Here is a 20,528-nt window from a genome sequence, read left to right on the forward strand (position 1 = left end):
TCTCCTTCTCTTCATTCGCTTTTATTTTTCGACAAATTTTAACGGACGGGTGCCAATACTATATAAATAATATAAACAACCGTCTATAAAAACAAAATAATAATTTAAAAAAAGAAAGTTGGTTTGGAATAAATGTTTGCCATGCTTTATAACAAATCAAATTCTTATTTAGCTACTGCATTTCTGTAGATAAATAAAATAAAAAATAAAAATCTGTATATATTCAGTTTAATTTTATTTTATTCATATAGTGCTTTCAACAGTTGTCATTGTCGCAAAGCAGCTTTACACAATCAAAAGAAATTATGGAAGTTTCTACGAAATGTGAATATGTATGAATCAAAATAAAAAGATTATCCCTAATGAGCAAGCCAGACATGCATCATAATCTGTAACTATGTTTTGTCATATGGTTAGATTATTTTTAAAATTACACTATCTTCGATTGAGTCAAATTCAGTGTGAATCATAACATTAAAAAAGTTTTATTTTATGTTTGCAAAAAAAAATGTAGTTGTGTAATTGTAACACTTACAGCGAACGTATTTCAAAGTGAAACTAACATAACCACAATTAGAAAAACTGTGTGCACAAAGTAAAGACTGCATAAAAATAACTGGACAAACTTGTGATGACATCATCCATAGGATTTCTAAAGATCAGTTTTGAAACTGTAGGATCTTGGGTCATTGCATTGTGGCAGGAGCTGACTCCGACCTAAACCCTGGTTAATCCATAAATGAGCAAATGGGTGGAGTGAACCCAGCGCCTGGCTGTTGTTTTTTTAACACTCAGTTAGCACAATTTAAAAATGCTAAAATGCTAAGGTGTCTAACATTCATTTACTTGCTGATGTTAATTTGCATTTGATACAGCTCCATCACCCTACTGCAAGGGTTCACCACTAGAGGGCACTGTTTTTGGTTTGTAGCTTGACTCAGTTTCCCAGAAGGCACCTCGGTTAGGTGATGCGGGAGTTCACCTGAACCAAGGTAGCTCGTTAGTCTCGTTATAAATAGCTGTTTGTTCTGGGAAACTGGGTCGAGCATTAATTTCAGTTCTGTTAAGTGGGTATTTGTTTTGTCTGGTTATGGTCTGTTTTAGTTTGTTTAGTTATAGTTGGCATTTGGTTTCTGGAGCTCTTTAAGTTTGCATCTGTCTTGATTTAGTTTAGTTTATGTTTCTTTGGTTTCTGTGTCTCCTAGCAGGATTAGCCTCTAGGAGAATTAGCCTCTTGTATATTTACCCTATAAGTAACCTCCTTTGCATGTTTAGTTCTTAGTCTGTATACAGTAAATACTAACCAGTGCACAACTAACCTGCTTAGATGTGTTTAGTCTGTTTAGTCCCCTCTTGTCTGTTTAGGTACTAGTCTGTTTAGCCACTAACCTTTAGAGTTCTCAGTTTTTCATACCTAGTCTGTCCGTCTCTTGGGTCTCTGGCTACTAGACTGTTTAGCAATTAATCTGTTTAGCTACTATCTAGCTTAGCAGCTAATGTGAAAAACAGCTAGTAGGCCAAGCCTGTCTTGTGTGTTTATCCCCTTGCATGTATAGTCCTTTGTGTTTAGTCCCCAAGGTAGTTTAGTTTGTCTAGTCCTGTCAGATTTATACCCCTTGTCTGTATTGTATATTAGTTACATAGAGTTATATAGAGTTCTGTTTATAGCACGCTCCAAGGTAAAGCCAACTCCCGTTCCCGTTTATGTTTTGTTAACCATAAAAAGCCTGTTTTCACCTCGTCCCCCTTTGCGTCTATGCCTTGCCACACCTCAGCCCACAGTCCAACATCTAACAGTACGTGACACCTACACATCATCCTGTGTCGCGTTAAACTACCATGATTTCAGCTAGCTGGTTAGCTACAATGATGTATTACAGACAGAATTTATGTCTTAATATAATTTTGAACTAACAAGTGACATAAAAATTCATCCCCGTACAGGTGTCATGAATATGAAATCTATTTTTTTTACCTGGCTGCAAAAGTGTTTATTCCTGTTGTAAAGTAGGGGGGTTTTAACACGGGGAGTGGCTCACTTTTGGAGTCAGTATGTCCTAGTGGCCATTTAATGAACTGCACATTTATAAAACTGCACACTTATAAAACACCTATAACACATCCATTAACCGTGTGCATTTTCTCAGGAGTTCTTACACACTATTTCAGCCTTTAAGGAGTTTCTGTTGTCGCTCTGCCTCTGAATTATCCTTTCAACCTTTGTGTCGGCAAAAAGTGAAGTTTCAAATTGGAAACGTCAAGTGAACTTCAAGTCTCTTTTTCACAGCCTGGTTATTGACTACATTTGAACGTGTCATAACTGGAAAATTTCTCGCGTATTACTGCGAGAATGACAGAACGCGCCCGACCCCGAGATCAATATCGACTCGGATCTGTCAAACCAGGGAGCTCTCACCAGGAACTGTGCTGCACCCGAATATAGAAAGCAGCGCCTTAACATAACTCTTTGTATTTTTAGTAAGCACACTTTTTTTTTCCTTTTACCTTTGTGTCTTTGATACTTAGCTCTAAAAACCATCCTGATAAATATTGCAGCAGAGGCAGTATCAGTTACAACGTTTCTCTCTTCTACAGTGAGAATGATAGAGTTTATTTCAGTAAAGCCTGTAGACTGATGACGGTGAAACGTCATGGCCGGCTTTGTTTTTGCGTTGCAAATTACTGTACCTCACACAGGATGCATAAAGCAAGTTTTTAACTGTTATGGAAATGTAAAAAAAAAAAAACACCAACATGATGTGTTAGTAAGGACGACCTCAGTGCTCCCTGGTGAAGATTAGTGGAGATATACCTTCCATGGTTATTTTGATAATACTGGTGGTATAACCCGAAATGATGATATTTCAAGTAACCATTTGAAACCCTAATTACATTTTTCAAACCGTTTATTAATTACTGCTAATACCAACAAGTCCAATTTACAGCAGTTAGCTATGACATCAACACCACTTCAAGGTGAACTAAACCACATTAATCACCAACTATATTCCAGCAAACTGGTGATAGGATCATGGACATCCAAGGCTTACTCATGGAGCCTGTCCAGTCTAATCGCACAGAAAAGCCAATGTAGCACAAATCTCTGACAAAAGTCAATGCTGGCCATGACTGATGGCCATGGTACTGACCCACACATATGGTTTTTGCACTCACTCTGGACATTCTGGACTTTCATTTACACTAGTGGCCACTGCACAACTACACTTTGTGGTCATTAGTTAAATCTATCACAAGCTACTTAAAATAAATCACTTTTAAGCATATTTGCACGCACAAGACACTTTAAATATGTGGATTGCACAACCCTAGACATTACCATTTTTATTACCATTTATATCTAACTTCATTCCACCCAAGAATGCCATAAATCTATATCTACCTTGTACAGCTGTTTTTCTTATATATTTCATTTCTTATATATATATTTCTACAACTCATAGCACCCAAGAATTCACCGGCAACATCCTGATTCCAGACACGAACGTACACCACAGAGACCCTGCGAGGGGGGGCAGAGCTGCCCCGGGGGCACAAGGGGAACACAAAACCGAGGAGGTTTTAATGTCATGCTTGATTGGTACATTAGTGTACAAAATACAGAAAACCAGGGTACAAATAATCTTTGTGACTAGAAAATCTCTTCTGAACAAATTTTGGTGAATGAACAAACGATTAAACCAGCCAAGAATAGTTAACAAGGAAACATTCCGTCATGCTCAGTGGTTAAGACATTGGACCGCTCATTGGAAAGTCAAATTTTTAAACCCCAGCACCACCAAGCTGCTCAGATGTATAATTCGATAATTGTAAGTCGCTCTGCATAAGCATGCCTGCCAAATGTCTGACTCCATCTCCCGGAGTGTACCTCAGTCCTCAAACATGATGACTATAATGGACTCCAATTCCTAGTTCACATGCTCAAGTTCACACAATTACTGTTTGCGCATCTGACTGACTGTACCAAGTCTTTGGCTGCATTCTGTTCCACTTTAACCAGTACTCTCTGCTCCCTGTTGAGGGGGTGTCAGTTAAGGGACAAGATCTGTCTATTCGAAAATACCCCAAGACATCACCAGCGCTAACATCACTTCCTTAAAACGTTACCCTGCTAAGGAAAAAGGAAAAAACCTCAGGTACCTAAAATAAGATTTTTGGCTAAAACATGGTATTGCTGCTAAAAAGTGTCTAACCTAGGTGAAAAATTGTATTTTCAGATAGGATCATATAATTTTTCATAATATTTAATGTTTCTTATCTTCCGATCCATGCTTCGTTTTTTGTAAATATACTACACGTTTATATTTTTATCATTAAATAGAAATATCGTGGCTAAATACAATACCATTTCATGCCCTTTTATGTCTGTAGTGTCAGTTACTTTTTTAAATTCAAATCTTTCAACGGTCTTAACTGTCATTCAGATGAAACTTGGCCAATTTAGATTTCACATAAAAAGACATAAACCTGAAAAAGTGTATTATTCTAAAATGCTAAATTGTTAAGATTTTGCAACATAAATTTAACGTGGTTACGGACACTACAGGAGTTTTTTAGTGAAAAAAATCTAAATTTTTGCATGGAATGCTTTAATTTAAGCAAGAATTTTACAGTTTATATGCTTCTAGAAGCTTACACCAATTTTAGTATCAATACTCATAAAGAAATATGAATCATTAGCATTTTAAATGGTTATTGTTCAAAGCGAGACCGTATAATGCTTAAATGGCCACTTTTGGGCCACATCATCTCTCCAAAACAGCTAAAGCTAAAATATTTTTTTTTATTTTGGTCACTTCATTGTTGCAAAAACTTCAAAAGAAGCTTCTTTGGCCCCACACATTTTCTGTTTTTATAAGTATAACATAAAAAAATTATCAGCACCGATAGTGTATTTTGGATGATTAAATATATGTCGAAACAAGAACTTATTCTATTAATAGATTAGCACTGCCACCTTGCACCTCCAGGGTTCGGGTTCGATTGCGCTGGCCAGGTTCGATTCCCGTCTCTGTGTGCATAGAGTTTGCATGTTCTCCCCGTGCTTGGTGGGTTTCCTCTGGGTACTTCGGTTTCCTCCCACAGTCCAAAGATATGTAAATTAGGCTGATTGGCGTTCCCGAAATGCCCGTAATGTGTGAATGGGTGTGTGAGTGTGTGTATGTGTGTGTGTGCCCTGCGATAGATTGGCATCCTGTCCAGGATGTACCCTGCCTCATGCCCTAAGCCTCCTGGGATAGGCTCCATGTCCAGTGGTAGAGAAGGTGAGTGAGTGAGTGAGTGAGTGAGTGAGTGGGACAGTGGTGGCTTAAATGACGGCTATCTAAAGAATGCAAAAACTGCTTAAAGGTTTTATGTAAACTTATCTAGCCAACCTGACAACACAGCTTTCACAGCCAGGACAGGTGTCTGTAAAATACATTCACACAAAGTGTTCCAAAAAGGCCTAATTTTCCACCAGAGCTGTGGATTAAAGTCTTAGCATCGATTCTGGGCTTAGCAGGACAAAGACACATGCGTTACTGATCCTGATCAAACCCGCAGCAAATGCTGGAGGATTTGGTTTTCTCTTTTTTCTCTCTCTCTCCCTTACAGAATGCTTTCAATCAGCACACAGCTTTCATTAAAGTGCAGCCAAAAGGAAATAATTCGTCATGTAACTCCAGTTTTTTTTTCTTTTTTCTGTATTGCATGAAGATTTCTCCTAGAAAAAAGTATACATATATAATTAATGTATAAAAGTACAAATCTCGAAAGACACTGCATGTGCGTATTATGCGCTGTAAGAAAAGACGGAATAATAATAAATACTTGAGAACGGATGTCACTTTATAAAACTATAAGCTTCTTACGCAGTCTGTATTTAGGCTTTTCTAGACGTGCTTGGCTTATTTCATGCCTTCTGGAACAAATCCAAAAAATGCATCTCTGTCTCATATTTTCTTTCTTTTCTGTGCGTACTGTAGTCGTGGCTCTAAGCTGTAGATTCAATAAATGCTTCATAATATCATTTCAGAACGTGTACTACACCAGCTCGGGGCAGTTGCGCGTCGGCGTCTTGAGCCCAACTATCGATGACAACGATAACAAGTGCCTGGTCGACGTGAATGGGCGTCCGCGCCTGCTGGAGTGCAGCTACGCCGGGAACAAGCACATGAAGCTCTCCTGGCTCTTCACTCAGGTCTGCTCATTACCCAGAATCCATTTTAAATGTGATATTGTGCGCATAACTGCATTATTTTATACAACACATCAGTAAGGATTCTACGTCTTGTCTAGCTGTAGCATTTATGATTTTGGCGAAACTAGGCTTTAGTGGGCTGAACACACAGAGGGAGCAAAATATGCCCATGCATTCTGTGTGGGAGGGGCATAGTCACACTCATCTGTCAATCACAATGACAATTGCTAGTTTTAGACATCTTGGAGCTCGTGTATGTGGAAGAGGGCAAACAGCGCTTTCTTCCAGCTGTTACGCCGCATAAGGGAGGGTTCGAGAAGGTGTGATTGGTTGTCTTAGAAAAAGAAAAAGTCTGGTCGAGTCAGAAAAGACAATTCACTGAACTTCATCCACATATGAATGAGATACAACATATGAAACAATAATATATAACAAACAGGTGAGCTCACCTGTGGCCTCTTCGCTCAGTAAAGCCTCTCCTTATAATTCATCTGAGCTGAGACTCCTGCGTCGACTCACATCTGGAAGGAACAAAAGAGTCATCTCATGCTCTGACACACACACACACACACACACTAGTGTTTAAGTGGTTTGGAAATTCTGCTTTCTGTTTTCTGCCTGCCTGTTAGAATGTTCTTGTTAGCAGCGCTGACACATCTGTCTGACACAGCGAGTATACATTAGAGACGTACAAAGAACAAAGGAGGAAGGAAGAAGGGTTCACACTTTTTTTCTGTGTGATTCTGCGAGACGTGGCCACAAGGCAAGTGAATGAGAAGACATTTTTAAAAACGGATTTTTTTCTTTGACATAGAAGAGCTTGAAAAAGTAAAAAAAATTAAAAAAGTTTAGAAGTAAAAGTTGGACCTATTATCTTGTAAGTTCATTATAATATATAGGCTTATATATACAGAGTCAACCCAAAAATAATTTATACACACTTCAGGAAAAGAAAAACTTACATAAATGTTAATAATCCTTAATTTATTGCTATGCGTTATATATTGATACACTGTATACGGTAATAATATGATAATAAGATGATATTATGAATCTTATATTAATATAATATACATCATGCTATTTTCTTTTCTTTCCCTGTATATGATACCGCAGTCTTGATTTATGAGTTTTAAACTTTTCAGTTTAGTAAAGTTTAAAGTAAAGACATAAAATTGGTTAATATATAAAATACGGTTCCCTCCCACAGTCCGAAGACATGCAGATTAGGCTAATTGGCGTTCCCAAATGTACCCTGCCCTGAACCCTAAGTTTCCGGGAATGAGCTCCAGGCCCCCGTAAACCTGTAAAGCGGTATAGAAGATAAATAAATGAATAAGTAATGTAACTTATGTAAACATATAAACTTTTATAAAACTTGTAAACAGAGACAAACGGGTCGTATTTTCTGGAACACATGAAGAACGCACAAAAAGGTGCACTTATTTTCTTTAGATAAACCAATAATATAAAAAAGAAGAAAACACACAGATGTCTAGGTTTGTGCCAGTATGTGCTGTTGTACTGAATATTAGCACGGTTGTGACATTCTCTGTACTTGGGCTGCGCCTTCGTGTCTACGAACTAATCACTGATAATCAGCACAACAGCACTCCCTCTCGTGTGTGATATTGTTTAAATATAGTTTTAGTTATGCTAATTAATCCAATTTAAGAAATCACATAACAGTAAAGTAAATAATCGTCTATATTCCGCTACATGTGTATCTTTTATATGGGAGCGTTATGACGACATTTCTGTTGGGGTTGAACGTATGTTTTGGGTTTTAGACACTTATTTTATATACTTTCATTAATTTAGTACAGAGTTTGTAGCAGTCACGTAATCCTTCTCATTTCTTTTGTGTGTAAAATTGCCCAAGTTTTTTTTTTGAATGCCTTATTTTTTCAGCGTTAGAATTTCCGCACACATTTTTAAATATACAAATATTACTCGAGTAAGAATTAACCCTACGTCTTATTACACCAACCCTTATGATTAAAGAAGTGCAATTAATTTTTTAACCATAGCCCCGAGTGAATGCAGCGTCCGTGATTTGGTGTGAACGGTGAGACTTTGCAGTCCTCTGCAGTCATTATTTTTATTCGAGAGGGTCATCAGCACCCAATGCACGTTAAAGGCCGTTATTTTTCTCGAGTCCGGTGCCTCATTAAACGCTGCTTTTCCCCGAGCCGGCTCATTATTACACCGCCGCCTTCATCAATCTTAGTAAACGTCCAAACCTGGCCAAAGCTTTGTGAGTTTTCTTTTTTCGAGTTTCCTGTGTGGAGGAATCCTGTATGTTTCTTACACGGATGTTTAAACCGCTGTATATTAAGATTTTGGATTTTATCCTGCTTCCTGTCGCTGGTGTCTCTGAACACATCTGCTCTAATTAAAGGCTTTTCTTGTTTCAGAGCAGTTCAGACGTTATTAGGAAGTAGGTCCGTGTCCGTGTGAGCAGGTGTTACCTCCAGGCTGCTTTTCATCTTTTTATCTGTCTAACATGTGACGAACGTGGACAAGAGTTTCAGCTCCCCCCACCCCCCATCCCCCACCCCGCCCCGCACTGAAAATTTAAATCTTGTCTGTAATAGAGGTCTTGCAGCACGTGTCCTCTGTGCGTGGTGTGAATATCTCCCAACGCTCCTTTCACCATTTGAGAGATGCTTCTGTCTCCGAGGCAGGGCGTTCACTTTCAATGAACCTGTGAACATGTGTTAAGTTAAAATACTCCATATGAATTGATTTTCTTGGCTGTTTGCAGCATTTGATTGACGTTTTCTTTTTTTTTTTTGACGTTCAAGTACAAGCACTTTATTATACATAACATGAAAGCGCTGAAGCTGATCGAACCGGAACCTTTAAACAAGTCCTGTACAAATATAAAATGTACAAAGTGTAGCTAGTACCTTATTTAACTAGTCAGGAAAAAGAGATAGTGGCTTAGTGGTTAGCATCATCATCATCTTGCACCTCCAGGTCCTGGGTTCGATTCCTGCGTCGGGTCTGTGTGCATGTACCCCCTTTGCTTGGTGGGTTTCCTCCAGGTTCACTGGTTTCCTCCCACAGTCCCACAGTGTTCCAAAGGCCCAAGTGCACCTCCAGGGTCTGGGTAGGATTCCGGTCTCTGTGTGCATGGAGTTTGCATGTTCTCTCCGTGCTTGGGTACTCCGGTTTCCTCCCACATTCCAAAGACATGTAGATAAGGGTAATTGACGTTCCCAAATTGCTGATAGCGTGTGAATGGGTATGCGTGTGTGCCCTGTGATGGATTGCCACCCTGTCCCTGGTGTACCCCACCTTATGCCCCAAGTCTCCTGTGATAGGCTCCAGGCCCCCCACGAGTGAGTGGGTGTTCCCAAAATGCAATTTTGACCAGTGTATGTTGACAAATACACTAGTCACTATTGGCCTCCACGGTCCCTAGTTGGACTGCAGAGGTTCCTAGATGGATAGTATAATTCAGTTGCATTTTTTTTACTTCTGATATTAATATTGAAGCCTTGAGAATGATATAAGCCCATATTTTTTTTCTTTAAATTTTTTTTTATAGATGTTATGATATAGTTGTATCGACATTATGAATGTGATGACGTCCATCATCTGAAGCATGTTGTTTTTAAAAGTTAGAATGACGTTAATAAAATAATTTCGAGGTAATGTTAGAAAAGAAACAAACCAAAAGAAAGAACAAACCAAACATAACTTATACAAATACAACCTCAACTTCTAACATTTATTTGGAGCGTTTCTGTCGTTTAACATGCGTTCACACCACATCCCAGCACATCCATGGTCCCTTAAGATTGTAACACGGTTTAGAATTCCAAACAGAGATTGGGACGGGCACAACAGCTTTCCACACACAGCGCGTGTCTCACGTGACGCATCTCATAGTGTCGTACTACTGCTCTCATTTTCATTTTCTTTCAGAAATATTACCATGCGGTGCCTCTTGACTGTAATATTGTGTTTGTGGTGCACATTTTTCTGTTTACACTTTACAAGCATCAACAGCATGCCCCCTAGTGGTCCAGTGCTAAACATGCAAATCTCCTGCCGCAGTGACCACAGTTTGAATCCTGCTCATGACATCATTTTTGAAACAGTGTGCTTTGGACGTTATCTTATTGTCATGTCGTCGACGTTGTTTCAACGTCATTTCACTAAAGTCATTCAAACTTTCAAAATTAACCCAAAGCTAACAGTGTCTCAACATCTGTACAATAATAAAAAAGAAAAAAAATTTTTTAAGTGTAAATAAAATACAATTGATCATAATATAAAAAAAAATCTCTCAACTTTTTTTTAGATCTAAACATTTTTAGTTCGAAAAATTAAATACTTTTTCCGAATCCGATTCCAATCTTTGCCCTTTGATACGGGATCTGATATCCTTTCCATCCTCGTTATTCACTCCACGCCGTACTGATACTGGGTAATAGATGAGAGCTGTCTCCAGTTTAGACCCATATCTCATGAAGCATGAAGTCGTACGGTGAACATTCTTCCCCTCGCTTGTTTTTTTTTTTCTCTTTAGCTCCAATCACTTCACTTGCATGACGCATGAAATCTACTTATCACAAAGTTTAGACAGATTATAAACATCAGTACTGACGGAAAAGCCACATTCCTGTGTATAAAATTTCAATTACAATAGTTTAAAACTAAGTGTGGCTTCTGTAAAGATCATCGTGTAAGACGCGTAATCGTAGAGGAGAAACTGATCACCTTCATACTGTATGCCTGCCGTATCAAACTAATCAAAACTTGCGAAATGGTTCACTTTTCAAATGGATCAAACAATCAGCCACAGTACAGAGCGTTAGGTTTAAATGAAGCCTGTTTGTCCTTGAAACAGTAGAACAGGAGAAAGACCTCAGTGTCAGGTTTTGAATTCCATATCAGGGAGAGGTTTCATCTCAAGTTTCTGCTTTCATCGATTTTCAGCCTTTAACTTAAACACCGGATGACTTCAAGCTCCAGTTGAATTTGACTTTTGACCTCGTTCTTTAGCTGTAAAGCTCAGTGAAGCAAACTTCTTCCATGGAATATTTCCTGTCTGAGTCACTTTATTTGAGTCAGCACAATATCTCAGGGTTTTTTTTACACTCAGATTCAACTCGAAGGTGCTTCAAGTTAAACTCCCTTTATTTCTCTATTTAATGCACTCATCCCAGTGTTTCACTAGTGCTTGGACACCATCAAGGTAGAAAGTTTTCTTAGTACGCTTAAGCCATGATCAGACTGCCTGCTTCACATATAAAGCGCTGGCCTCCCAGGAACCCCTTCAATGGCCCAAACCGTACTGTGCTTGAAGTCTTCTGGAAATGTCAATCAGTTTTCATCACAAGTCCCGGTTTGACTTGAACACCCATCGTAATTATATCACAATTCAATTCAATTTCATTTGTATAGTGCTTTTAACAATTGTCATTGTCGCAAAGCAGCTTTACACAATCAAAAGAATTATTTGAGTTTGTATGGAATGTAAATGTGTATGAACCAAAATGGTCGGATAGATAATTGTATCAGCCTTCCTTATATAAACTGCTCTCATTTCAATTCGTGCAGCTGGAGTGACATCCTGACAGTGGCATGTATCATGTTAATCTGTCTGATTTTGTCCTTTTGTTTTTTTTAATCCCTTGGTATTCTGTAAATGTAATAAGGAATTGATGTTCGTGCATGTTAACATCCCTCCCTCTTTGTTTCTCTCTCACTCACAGGGAGGATCGATCCAGAACACTGAGTCAGGCTCCTGTCTCGAGCTCGTCCAGAGCAGGAGCGTAGAGGTCGGCTACCAGCTCGTCCTTCAGACGTGCACGACCCAGAAGTGGGCGATTACGAACGTACTGACTACCAAAGCTCTCTGAGGGGCGCTGACACCTGCGGGACTGCACATGAGGATGTTTTTTTTGCTCCCTAAGAAACTCTGCCTTTATATCCAAAGGCTGTATTTAGACATTTTTTACTTATATGCAGTGCATATAACGATTTAGATGTTCAGCAGTTAAAGTCTCTATAGCTGTGAGGATGCTAATCATGTGTACAAACTACACCATAGCGTGTTAACTAAAACCCGTCCATTTAGTTTGTTTTTTTTCTTTTTTAATGTTATTTTATTTAGTTTTCCCATGTTATCTATTATCATCTGTGTTAAAGACATGAAGCTGATAATTGGTGCATTCTCGGTGTTCAGATTGTTTAAATATAGTTAGTCTGTCCTCATCAAAAATTTTCTTAACGTCCACAAAAAAAGAGAGTTATTCGGTGATAAAAAAGTGCACCTGTATTTGCATACTAAACCATAATTGGGTCTTATCTTATACGATTCTGACCTGCGTGCATGGAGTTTGCTTGTTCTCTCCATGCTTGGTGGTTTCCCTCTGGGTACCCTGGTTTCCTCCCTTAGACCTGAAGAGAGGGCTAATAAGTAGAAATGGTCGTAAAAAATCTATTTAGTTAAGTATCGTGATCTTTTTGTGTCTCAATACATGTATCGCCAAATTGAGGTTTTTTTTTTGTTTCGTTTTTTTAATTTATGTTTGTTTGCATTTCAAGTGATAAAATCTTGCCATTCCTCTATAATCCAGCAGGTGGTGCACTCTGAACTATTCAGACAGCAAAGTACAGCTTAATGTGAGCAAATTATTACCTAAGCTTGATTAGAATTGTAACAAAATCAGAAAAAAAAAAAAGTTGTATCAAATTGGCACATTTATAAAATCGTGATACTTACAGAATCACAATACAAATCAGATCAGCACCGAGGTACTGTGATAATACAGTATTGTACCGGGACGTCCCTGGTGATTAGCAAGATTTTACTGAGATCTCACCTAATGTGACAAAAATCTGAAAAGAACAGTAAAAAAAAGTTGGAGTGTGTAAGTTATCAGTTAATATTTGAAGTCTGCTTTAGTAATTTATTCGGCTCAACATTTCAAAGCTGAAGACATCAATAGGACACGAGGACAGGAGGTAATAATGAAAGTGAAGGGACAGGAGGACGGTGTAACTCCAGAACGGAGGATCGTGGCAGGAGTTCAATTCAATTCACTAAACTACCATAACAATGATGATTACATTTTTCATTTCTTTACTCTGTTTCCGCAGCAACGAGGCCATGTTTTGCTCTTTTTTAAATGTTTTGCCCTTGCCGTGTCTGAGTGATGATGAAGTGGTTTTTGAGACATCGGGTTTGTTTTAGCAAAGTTACTTAATGTGGGCTCTCTAGACTTTTACAGGTTTTAATTCTATTTAACATAAAAAAAAAACCTTACAAAGTGTTTGTTCTGTTAGGATTTTACAGAACACTGTAGTGTCTCAAAGGCTTTAAAAAACTGCAAATTGACAACATTTACACTTTGAGTTCTTCAAATAGTCTCTCAAATATTGACTCCATTATACCCCGATCAGCCATAATATTAAAACCTGAAAACATTAAGCTCAATATGGTGTCGGCCTCAGCTCTGACTCACAAGACCTCTGGGGGGGGGGGGGGTGCAGTGGCGTCTGGCACCGCAGACGGGGAGCAGCAGATCCTTTAAGTCTCTTACGATCCATGGATCAGACGTGTTTTTCCAACACATCCCACAGATGCTCGATCAGATTGAGATCAGAAGAATTTGGAGGCCGAGTCAACATTTTAAAGTCTTTGTCATGTTCCTTAAACCGTTCCTGAAGGGTGTGTGCAGTGTGCCGGAGCACATTCTCCTGCTGAAGGAGGCCACTGCCATCAGGGAGCACCGTTACCCAGGGTGGGGTCTCCGTGGATCAGCATCAATGATACATTAGCTTTTCTGTGGGATCGGACCGGACGGGCTGGTCTTCGGACCCCATGGGCATAAATGAGCCTTGGGTGGCCATGATCCTGTAACCAGCGTACTGGTATATAACTGATAATCAATGTTAATGGTACAGGGTGCTAATGTAATGGCTGATCGGTTTTAGATTGTATCATGATTGTATTTATTAATGAATCTTTTTGCTACTATGTAGCATGTATGTGTACGTTTTCAGTTCATTTCCCCTGATTTTTTCCTTCTTGTGTGTCTCAGGTCTCTGTTCGATGCATACTAAGTTAAAACATTTTTATGATCTTAAGACATGAAATGATATTTTGTCAATGCAAAACAGTATTTATAAGAAGGTTTTAATAAAAATATTGAAAGAAATGCGAAAATGGTATTCAGTAATGAAGTACAAGTACAGTGCAGTGAAAGTAAAGTACAGTGCCATTTCATTTTTGAAACTTATTTTGAAAAAATTACAGTATTGACTTACAGTAATTTTTATGTATTTATTTATTTGTTCATATGATTTTAATTGCATTAAATAATTTAATAGTTTGTAAAAAGAAAAATTAAAAGAATTAGCAAAAACACAAAATTTATTTCAAAAAAGGTAACAAATGCAATGAAAAATTTACTTTATTTTTATACAGTGAGGTCAATAAGTATTTAATCACCCTGTGATTTGGCAAGTTCTCTTACTTAGAAATCATAGAGGGTCTACAATTTTCAGCATAGGTGCATTTCCACTGTGAGAGACAGAATCTAAAAAGAAAAATCTGGAAATCACATTGTATGATTTTTTAACAATTTATTTGTGAATTACTGTGTCAAATAAGTATTTGATTACTTGCTTATCAGCCAGATTTCTGACCCTCAAAGATGTGTTATTGTGCTTTAAATAGTCAAGCTACATGATTCTAAATTAGTAGCACCTGTTTGAGGTTGTTAGCTGTCATAAAGACACCTGTGTCCCCCACAATCAGCCAAAGTCTAGATACATGGGGTATCGATGATGCTAAGAATGGTGAAGAATCAGCCCAGAACTACACAGGAGGAGCTGGTCAATGCCGTGAAGAGAGCTGGGACCATCGTTTCCAAGGCTTCCAATGCAAGATTTAAAATCTTGCATCGCGTGAAAGGTTCCTCTGCTTAAGTCAGCCCATGTCCAGGCCCATCTGAAGTTTGCCAGGGACCATCTGGATGATCCAGAGGAGTCATGGGAGAAAGTCCTGTGGTCAGATGAGACCAAAGTGGAACATTTAGGTCTTAACTCCATTCGCCGTGTTTGGAGGAAGAAGATTGATAAGTATCATCCCAATAATACCATACATACATTGAAGCATGGGGCTGGAAGCATCATGCTCTGGGGGTGTTTTTCTGCACAGGGGACAGGACGTCTGCACTGTATTAAGAAGAGGATGAACGGAGCCATGTACAGTATTGTAACATATTGGGCAAAAACCTCCTTCCCTCAGTCAGAGCATTAAAGATGGGTCGTGGCTGGGTCTCCAACATGACAATGACCCAAAGCACAGTCAATATCACAGACAATAAGGGGCAGAATTCAAAAAGAGAAATTGCTTTTCTTCTTCCCATGATCTTGGATGATGCAACTTTCTCTGTTTAAGTGAATGAATTAACATGCACGTTTAATATTCATAATATTCTAAATATTCATACACTAATATGGTTAAGGTATTTAAATTAATATATTTAAAGATGAAGCCTTTATAGTGGGGTGTGGCAGGCAGAGACAGCTGTTAGAGCCCATTATAGAGTCATCCAGAAAGCTCCTTTCTCCGCTCAGCCAGCCTGGAACACGTTTCCATGTCGACGGCTGCAAGAAGGAAGTTTATTCTTTTCAAAGATTAAAGATCCTCCTTAACTGCACCAACAAAGTCATTTCGCGTTCAGTGAAAACACCAGCCTCCTCCTCCTCCTCCTTCTCCTCGTCCTCCCAGTACCGCATTCTCTCTCTCAGGGACGCGAAAACTCCTCCGCATTAATCAAAATCTACTCACGGCACGTATGCTTAACGCGACCTGCCTTCCCCAAGCGCGGCCTAGCATAAAGATCGTTATAGAAGCAAGGATCGTGAAAATGAATTTTTGCACTCCCTCTAAAAAAAAAAAAAAGCTAAGATGAGTCTTGGGTGGCTTTGGCCCCAAATGTTTAACCCTTCCAGTCAGTTTATACCAAATTTGCGACCGAATGAATTATCGGTAGGCAGAAGGTGTGTGAGGTGAAGGCTGAAAATTGATAAGGCTGTCAGTCATAAAATAAGTGTCCCATATTTGTATTTAAGGAATCTGAATGAGAACTTCAACTACTACAGCTAAGTGCATGTGTTTGATAAAGTAAATAACGAGAGACAATTAGCCACCATGAGACCATAAGTTACTGTAGGAATGTAAGTTACTGAGAAACCGTTAAATTCCATGAGGTCATAAGTTCCCATGATGCTGTATTTGCTGCTACATTTACATTTATGCCGATTGAAGTCGCTTCTCCGGAGCAACTTATATTTATCTAATTTAAGCAACTAAGCAGTTGAGGGTTAAAGGGAATTTTTTTTTTTTTTTTTTTTACTTATCGTAATACTGTAAGATTGTGAGCATTGTTTACTATTTAACATTGTAAGTTGCAGTGAGACTGTACATAACTGTGAGATCATATGTTTACTGTAAGATCATAAGTTACTCAAACTTAATATTATAAGATCGGATCCAAAAGGTCCAAAAGGTCCAAAAGGTCGAAAAGGTCCAAAGGGGCCTCTGAGTGGCGCAGTGGTAAAGTGCTCACCCTATCATCCGGAGATCGCGAGTTCGGTTCCCTGGTGATGCTGTAACCTCTCGCAGCTGGAGGTCTAGAGAGATCTGATTGGCCGAGCTCTCTTACGGCTCCACAGCCACGTTAATCACGGCTCTACAGCCAATCAGGGGCGTCTGTGATCTCACGCAAGAGGAAGGAGCGGATAGCGCTGTCCTCTGAGTGTGTTACTCCGCCCCCAACGGTGCGTGCGTGAGCGAGCAGTTCAAAAAGATGCGGTCGGCTGGTGTCACGTGGTTCGGAGGAAACATGTGATAGTCTTTGGCGCTCCTGACTAAGTGGTAGTAGTAGCCTTAATGTGGGAGCCCCCTAGTGGCAGGGAGGAATTGGACACGACTAAATTAGGGAGAAAATCTGGGGGGGGGATCAAAGGTCCAAAATAAGTAGTGATAAGCAAACAGCTTTTTATTATAACTTCCAAACAACATACGATCACCTTTGAGGCAGTCTGAGACAAAATACTACTACTACTAATAACAACAAGAAAAACAACAGTTAGTTGTTAGTTTAAGACACAGAGGTCGGCCTTTCTGTAATAGTTCTTGCCAGAACAGTATTGTCAAGTGCATCTGCAAAATCCGTCCAGCAACATAATGAAACTGGCTCTCATGAAGGCCGTCCCAGGAGGGCGAGACCAAAACCTACCTCTGCCGCAGACCAGAAGTTCATTTAGAGTTATCAGCCTGAAAAATGACCAATTAACAACCAGCACCTCAGATTAGAGGCGTTATGAAGTCTTTACAGAGCAGAAGTAGCAGAAACATCTCACCATTAACTGTTCAAAGGAGATTAATGCATTTTTTGGACGCCTTCAGCATTCCTTTACAATGTAGAAAGAAATAAAAATCAGGATCGATCACGGTAGTGTGTATTTCTTTCTTTGATTTTCTAATTGTATAGTACACTGCCCGACCAAAGAAAGATGGCACTTTAAAAAAATGTTTGATTATTTTCCTGCATCAAGTAAAAAATAAAATAAAATACTGAATCACTTAAACACTTGGTGAAGTTGCATGGTAAAAAGTGGAGGGTAGAAATCAGAGCTATGTTTAATAGTGCAAGTAAGAGCATTTCCATACACGCGCGCACACACACACACACACACACACTGTGATGAGAAATCATAGGATTTCAATTTAATTCACTCAATCACTCATCTTCTATTCAATTTAATTAAATTTTATTTGTATATTTTAACAATTGTCGTTGTCGCAAAGCAGCTTTACACAATCAAAAGAGTTATTTAAGTTAGTATGGAATGTGTATGAATCAAAATGGTCAAATAGTCCCTTGTTAGTGAAACTCATCAGAAAAAAAAAAGTCTACAGCTTCAATCTGATGAGTCCAGACTGACCCTTTCCCAGAGTGATGGGCGTGTCAGGGTGAGAAGGGAAGAGCATGAAGCGATGCTCCCATCATGCATAGTCTCCACTGTACAGGCCTCTGGAGACAGTGTTATGATCTGGGGTTGCTCAGTTACTCAGGTCGAGACTCAGCAACGTTATGAAAATGAAGTCAGTTGACGACCTGAATGTACTGAACCACCAGGTTATCACATCTATGGAGTTTTTCATCCACGAGGGTACGACGTACTCCAAGACTCTCATAAACCAGAACTGTGGAGCACGAGGAGGCATTTTTATACATGAACTCCTCACCACACCATGAACTGTACAGCACGAGCTGCAGTCAATTTTTCTTTGCTTAAATAGTGAACATACAAATCTCCCTGTATCGAAAAAACCCTGGAGTTGTTTTATTCATTCGACTGATAAGTGCTCCACTATGATCACCATTATCATCAAACTGACACCATTATCCCCTATTTCAATCTTTCCTTCCCATTAAAACATCATTGTTCTTTTTCCTACCTCATTGGTCCTCAAGGTGACATCTGACAGTCCCAGAGAGTCTGTCATTTTTTTTTTTTTTCTTTCTTATTATTTTCTTAACACTTCAGGGTTAATTCCCGGAAACACCTCCTGTAGACAAGGTTATTTGTTTTACTGTGCATCATTAGTGATGAATGTGCTCTAAAGCGCACCTGACGGCCCTCAGGATGATGGTGGTAAACTGTTTCCACGCCAGGTTGCGTTTTACTGATGACTAACCAAGAGATTTCATTTACGTGCCAGCCTCGTTAATCCTGAGCCTAGTCATAAATCACATTAACCCGAGAATAAAGGCGCCTCCATTTGGCTTGGTTTTTTATAGGCTGGTAAAAAAAAAAAAAAACAGGACAGTCGTGAAGACTTTGAGATTAAAACGTGGCTTGTTTATTTGACTTTCTGACGTGACACATTCTGTGTATCCAGTCCTGGTGTTTATTCATTTTTCCAATCTGGAATCATTTCAAGACAAATTTCAGTCCTTTCTAATCTAAGAGAAATACATACATACATGCACAGTCCTGTGTAGAAGTAAGTGCCCCTTCTTTTAATTCAGACATGATACAAATAATCTGATCATAAGTCTTATTTATAGGCAAATATAACCTCACATGAACTTTGCACTTTTTTCATCATGCCATTATGGCCAGGATACAGCGCCCCTGGTGCAGATGAGATTAGAGGTTCTGATCAAGAAATGGTGATGCTGGGGCTTGAACTCCAACCTTTTGAGCCATTAGTGCCCCAAAAACTAGGCTCACTCGGGATTTGAACCCAGGACCTCTTGCACCCGAAGCAGGAATCATACTCCTAGACCAACCAGCCACTGTGAACCAGCAGCATAAAACATATTAACAGCAAAAAAATCTAAACTTAAGTCCTCGGTCATGATCAATTAAAGATTAGATTTCTTTTTTTTTTATTACTAAAAAGAATTCATTTGTCCTTAGAGAATTGCTTCACTTCACTGAGGTTCATTAGCATTCGCTAAGATCCAGCCACAGCATTTCAGCTGAATTGAGATCTGGACTTGGACTCGGCCATCCCAAAACCTTGATTAACTTATAATTTAGACATTCTGTTGTAGATTTATTGATGTGCTTCAGATCTTTGTCCTGTTGCATGACCCAATTTTGACCAAACTGTAGCTTTCAGACAGATGGCCTCAACTTTGTCTCCAGTTATTCCCTGCTATACAGAGGAGTTTGTGGTCGACTCAGTGACTACAAGGTGCCCAGGTCCTGTGGCTGCAAAAACAAGCCCGAACCATCAGCCCTCTACTACCATGCTTAACACTGGGTATGAGGTGTTTCTGCTGAAATGTTGTTTGGTCTTCGTCAAACAAGGTTCTGGACATTAAGGTCAAAAAACTCCACTGTGATCTCATCTGTCCATAGGACATTGTTGTTCATCCGAGGTTGCATTTTGCCTTAATACTTCCTACTACAATCCACTTAGTGTACTGTATATACAACAAAGAAACATAAATACCCAGATTTTACTATGTTACAGTTCACAGACATTTTATTAAATTACTAATATTATTATTCCCCCACATGTTCCACTTATGAAGCTGGGATCAGAGTGAATGATCAGCCAGAATACAGCGTCCCTGGGATAGAACCTCCAACCATCCGATCAATAACACACTGAGAAGTAACCTTTTGAGCCGCTAGTGCCCTAAAATCTGGGCTCGTCCGGGATTTGAACCCGGGACCTCTCGCACCCGAAGCGAGAATCATACCCCTAGACCAACGAGCCACTGTTAAACCGGCCTCATGTAACAAATTAACAACAAATCAAATGTGA

At 39.1% G+C, this 20,528-nt stretch overlaps 1 protein-coding gene and 1 non-coding gene across 2 annotated transcripts in view; one reads left to right on the top strand and one right to left on the bottom strand.

Moving 5' to 3' along the window:
- Positions 1-14,351, top strand: part of galnt18a (UDP-N-acetyl-alpha-D-galactosamine:polypeptide N-acetylgalactosaminyltransferase 18a) — a 102,302-nt gene extending 87,951 nt beyond the window's left edge. The window contains exons 10-11 of the mRNA XM_053506482.1: positions 6,035-6,199; positions 11,932-14,351. Of these exons, the coding sequence (XP_053362457.1) occupies positions 6,035-6,199; positions 11,932-12,078 (312 nt within the window). The 3' untranslated portion in view covers positions 12,079-14,351. The remainder of the gene's footprint in view (positions 1-6,034; positions 6,200-11,931) is intronic.
- A 6,057-nt stretch (positions 14,352-20,408) lies between these two features.
- Positions 20,409-20,480, bottom strand: trnap-cgg (transfer RNA proline (anticodon CGG)). The gene has a single exon. It is a non-coding gene; the product is annotated as a tRNA-Pro (tRNA).
- Between the last annotated feature and the right edge of the window lie 48 nt (positions 20,481-20,528).

Source organism: Clarias gariepinus, chromosome 10, assembly GCF_024256425.1.
Source record: "Clarias gariepinus isolate MV-2021 ecotype Netherlands chromosome 10, CGAR_prim_01v2, whole genome shotgun sequence".
Taxonomy (NCBI): domain Eukaryota; kingdom Metazoa; phylum Chordata; class Actinopteri; order Siluriformes; family Clariidae; genus Clarias; species Clarias gariepinus.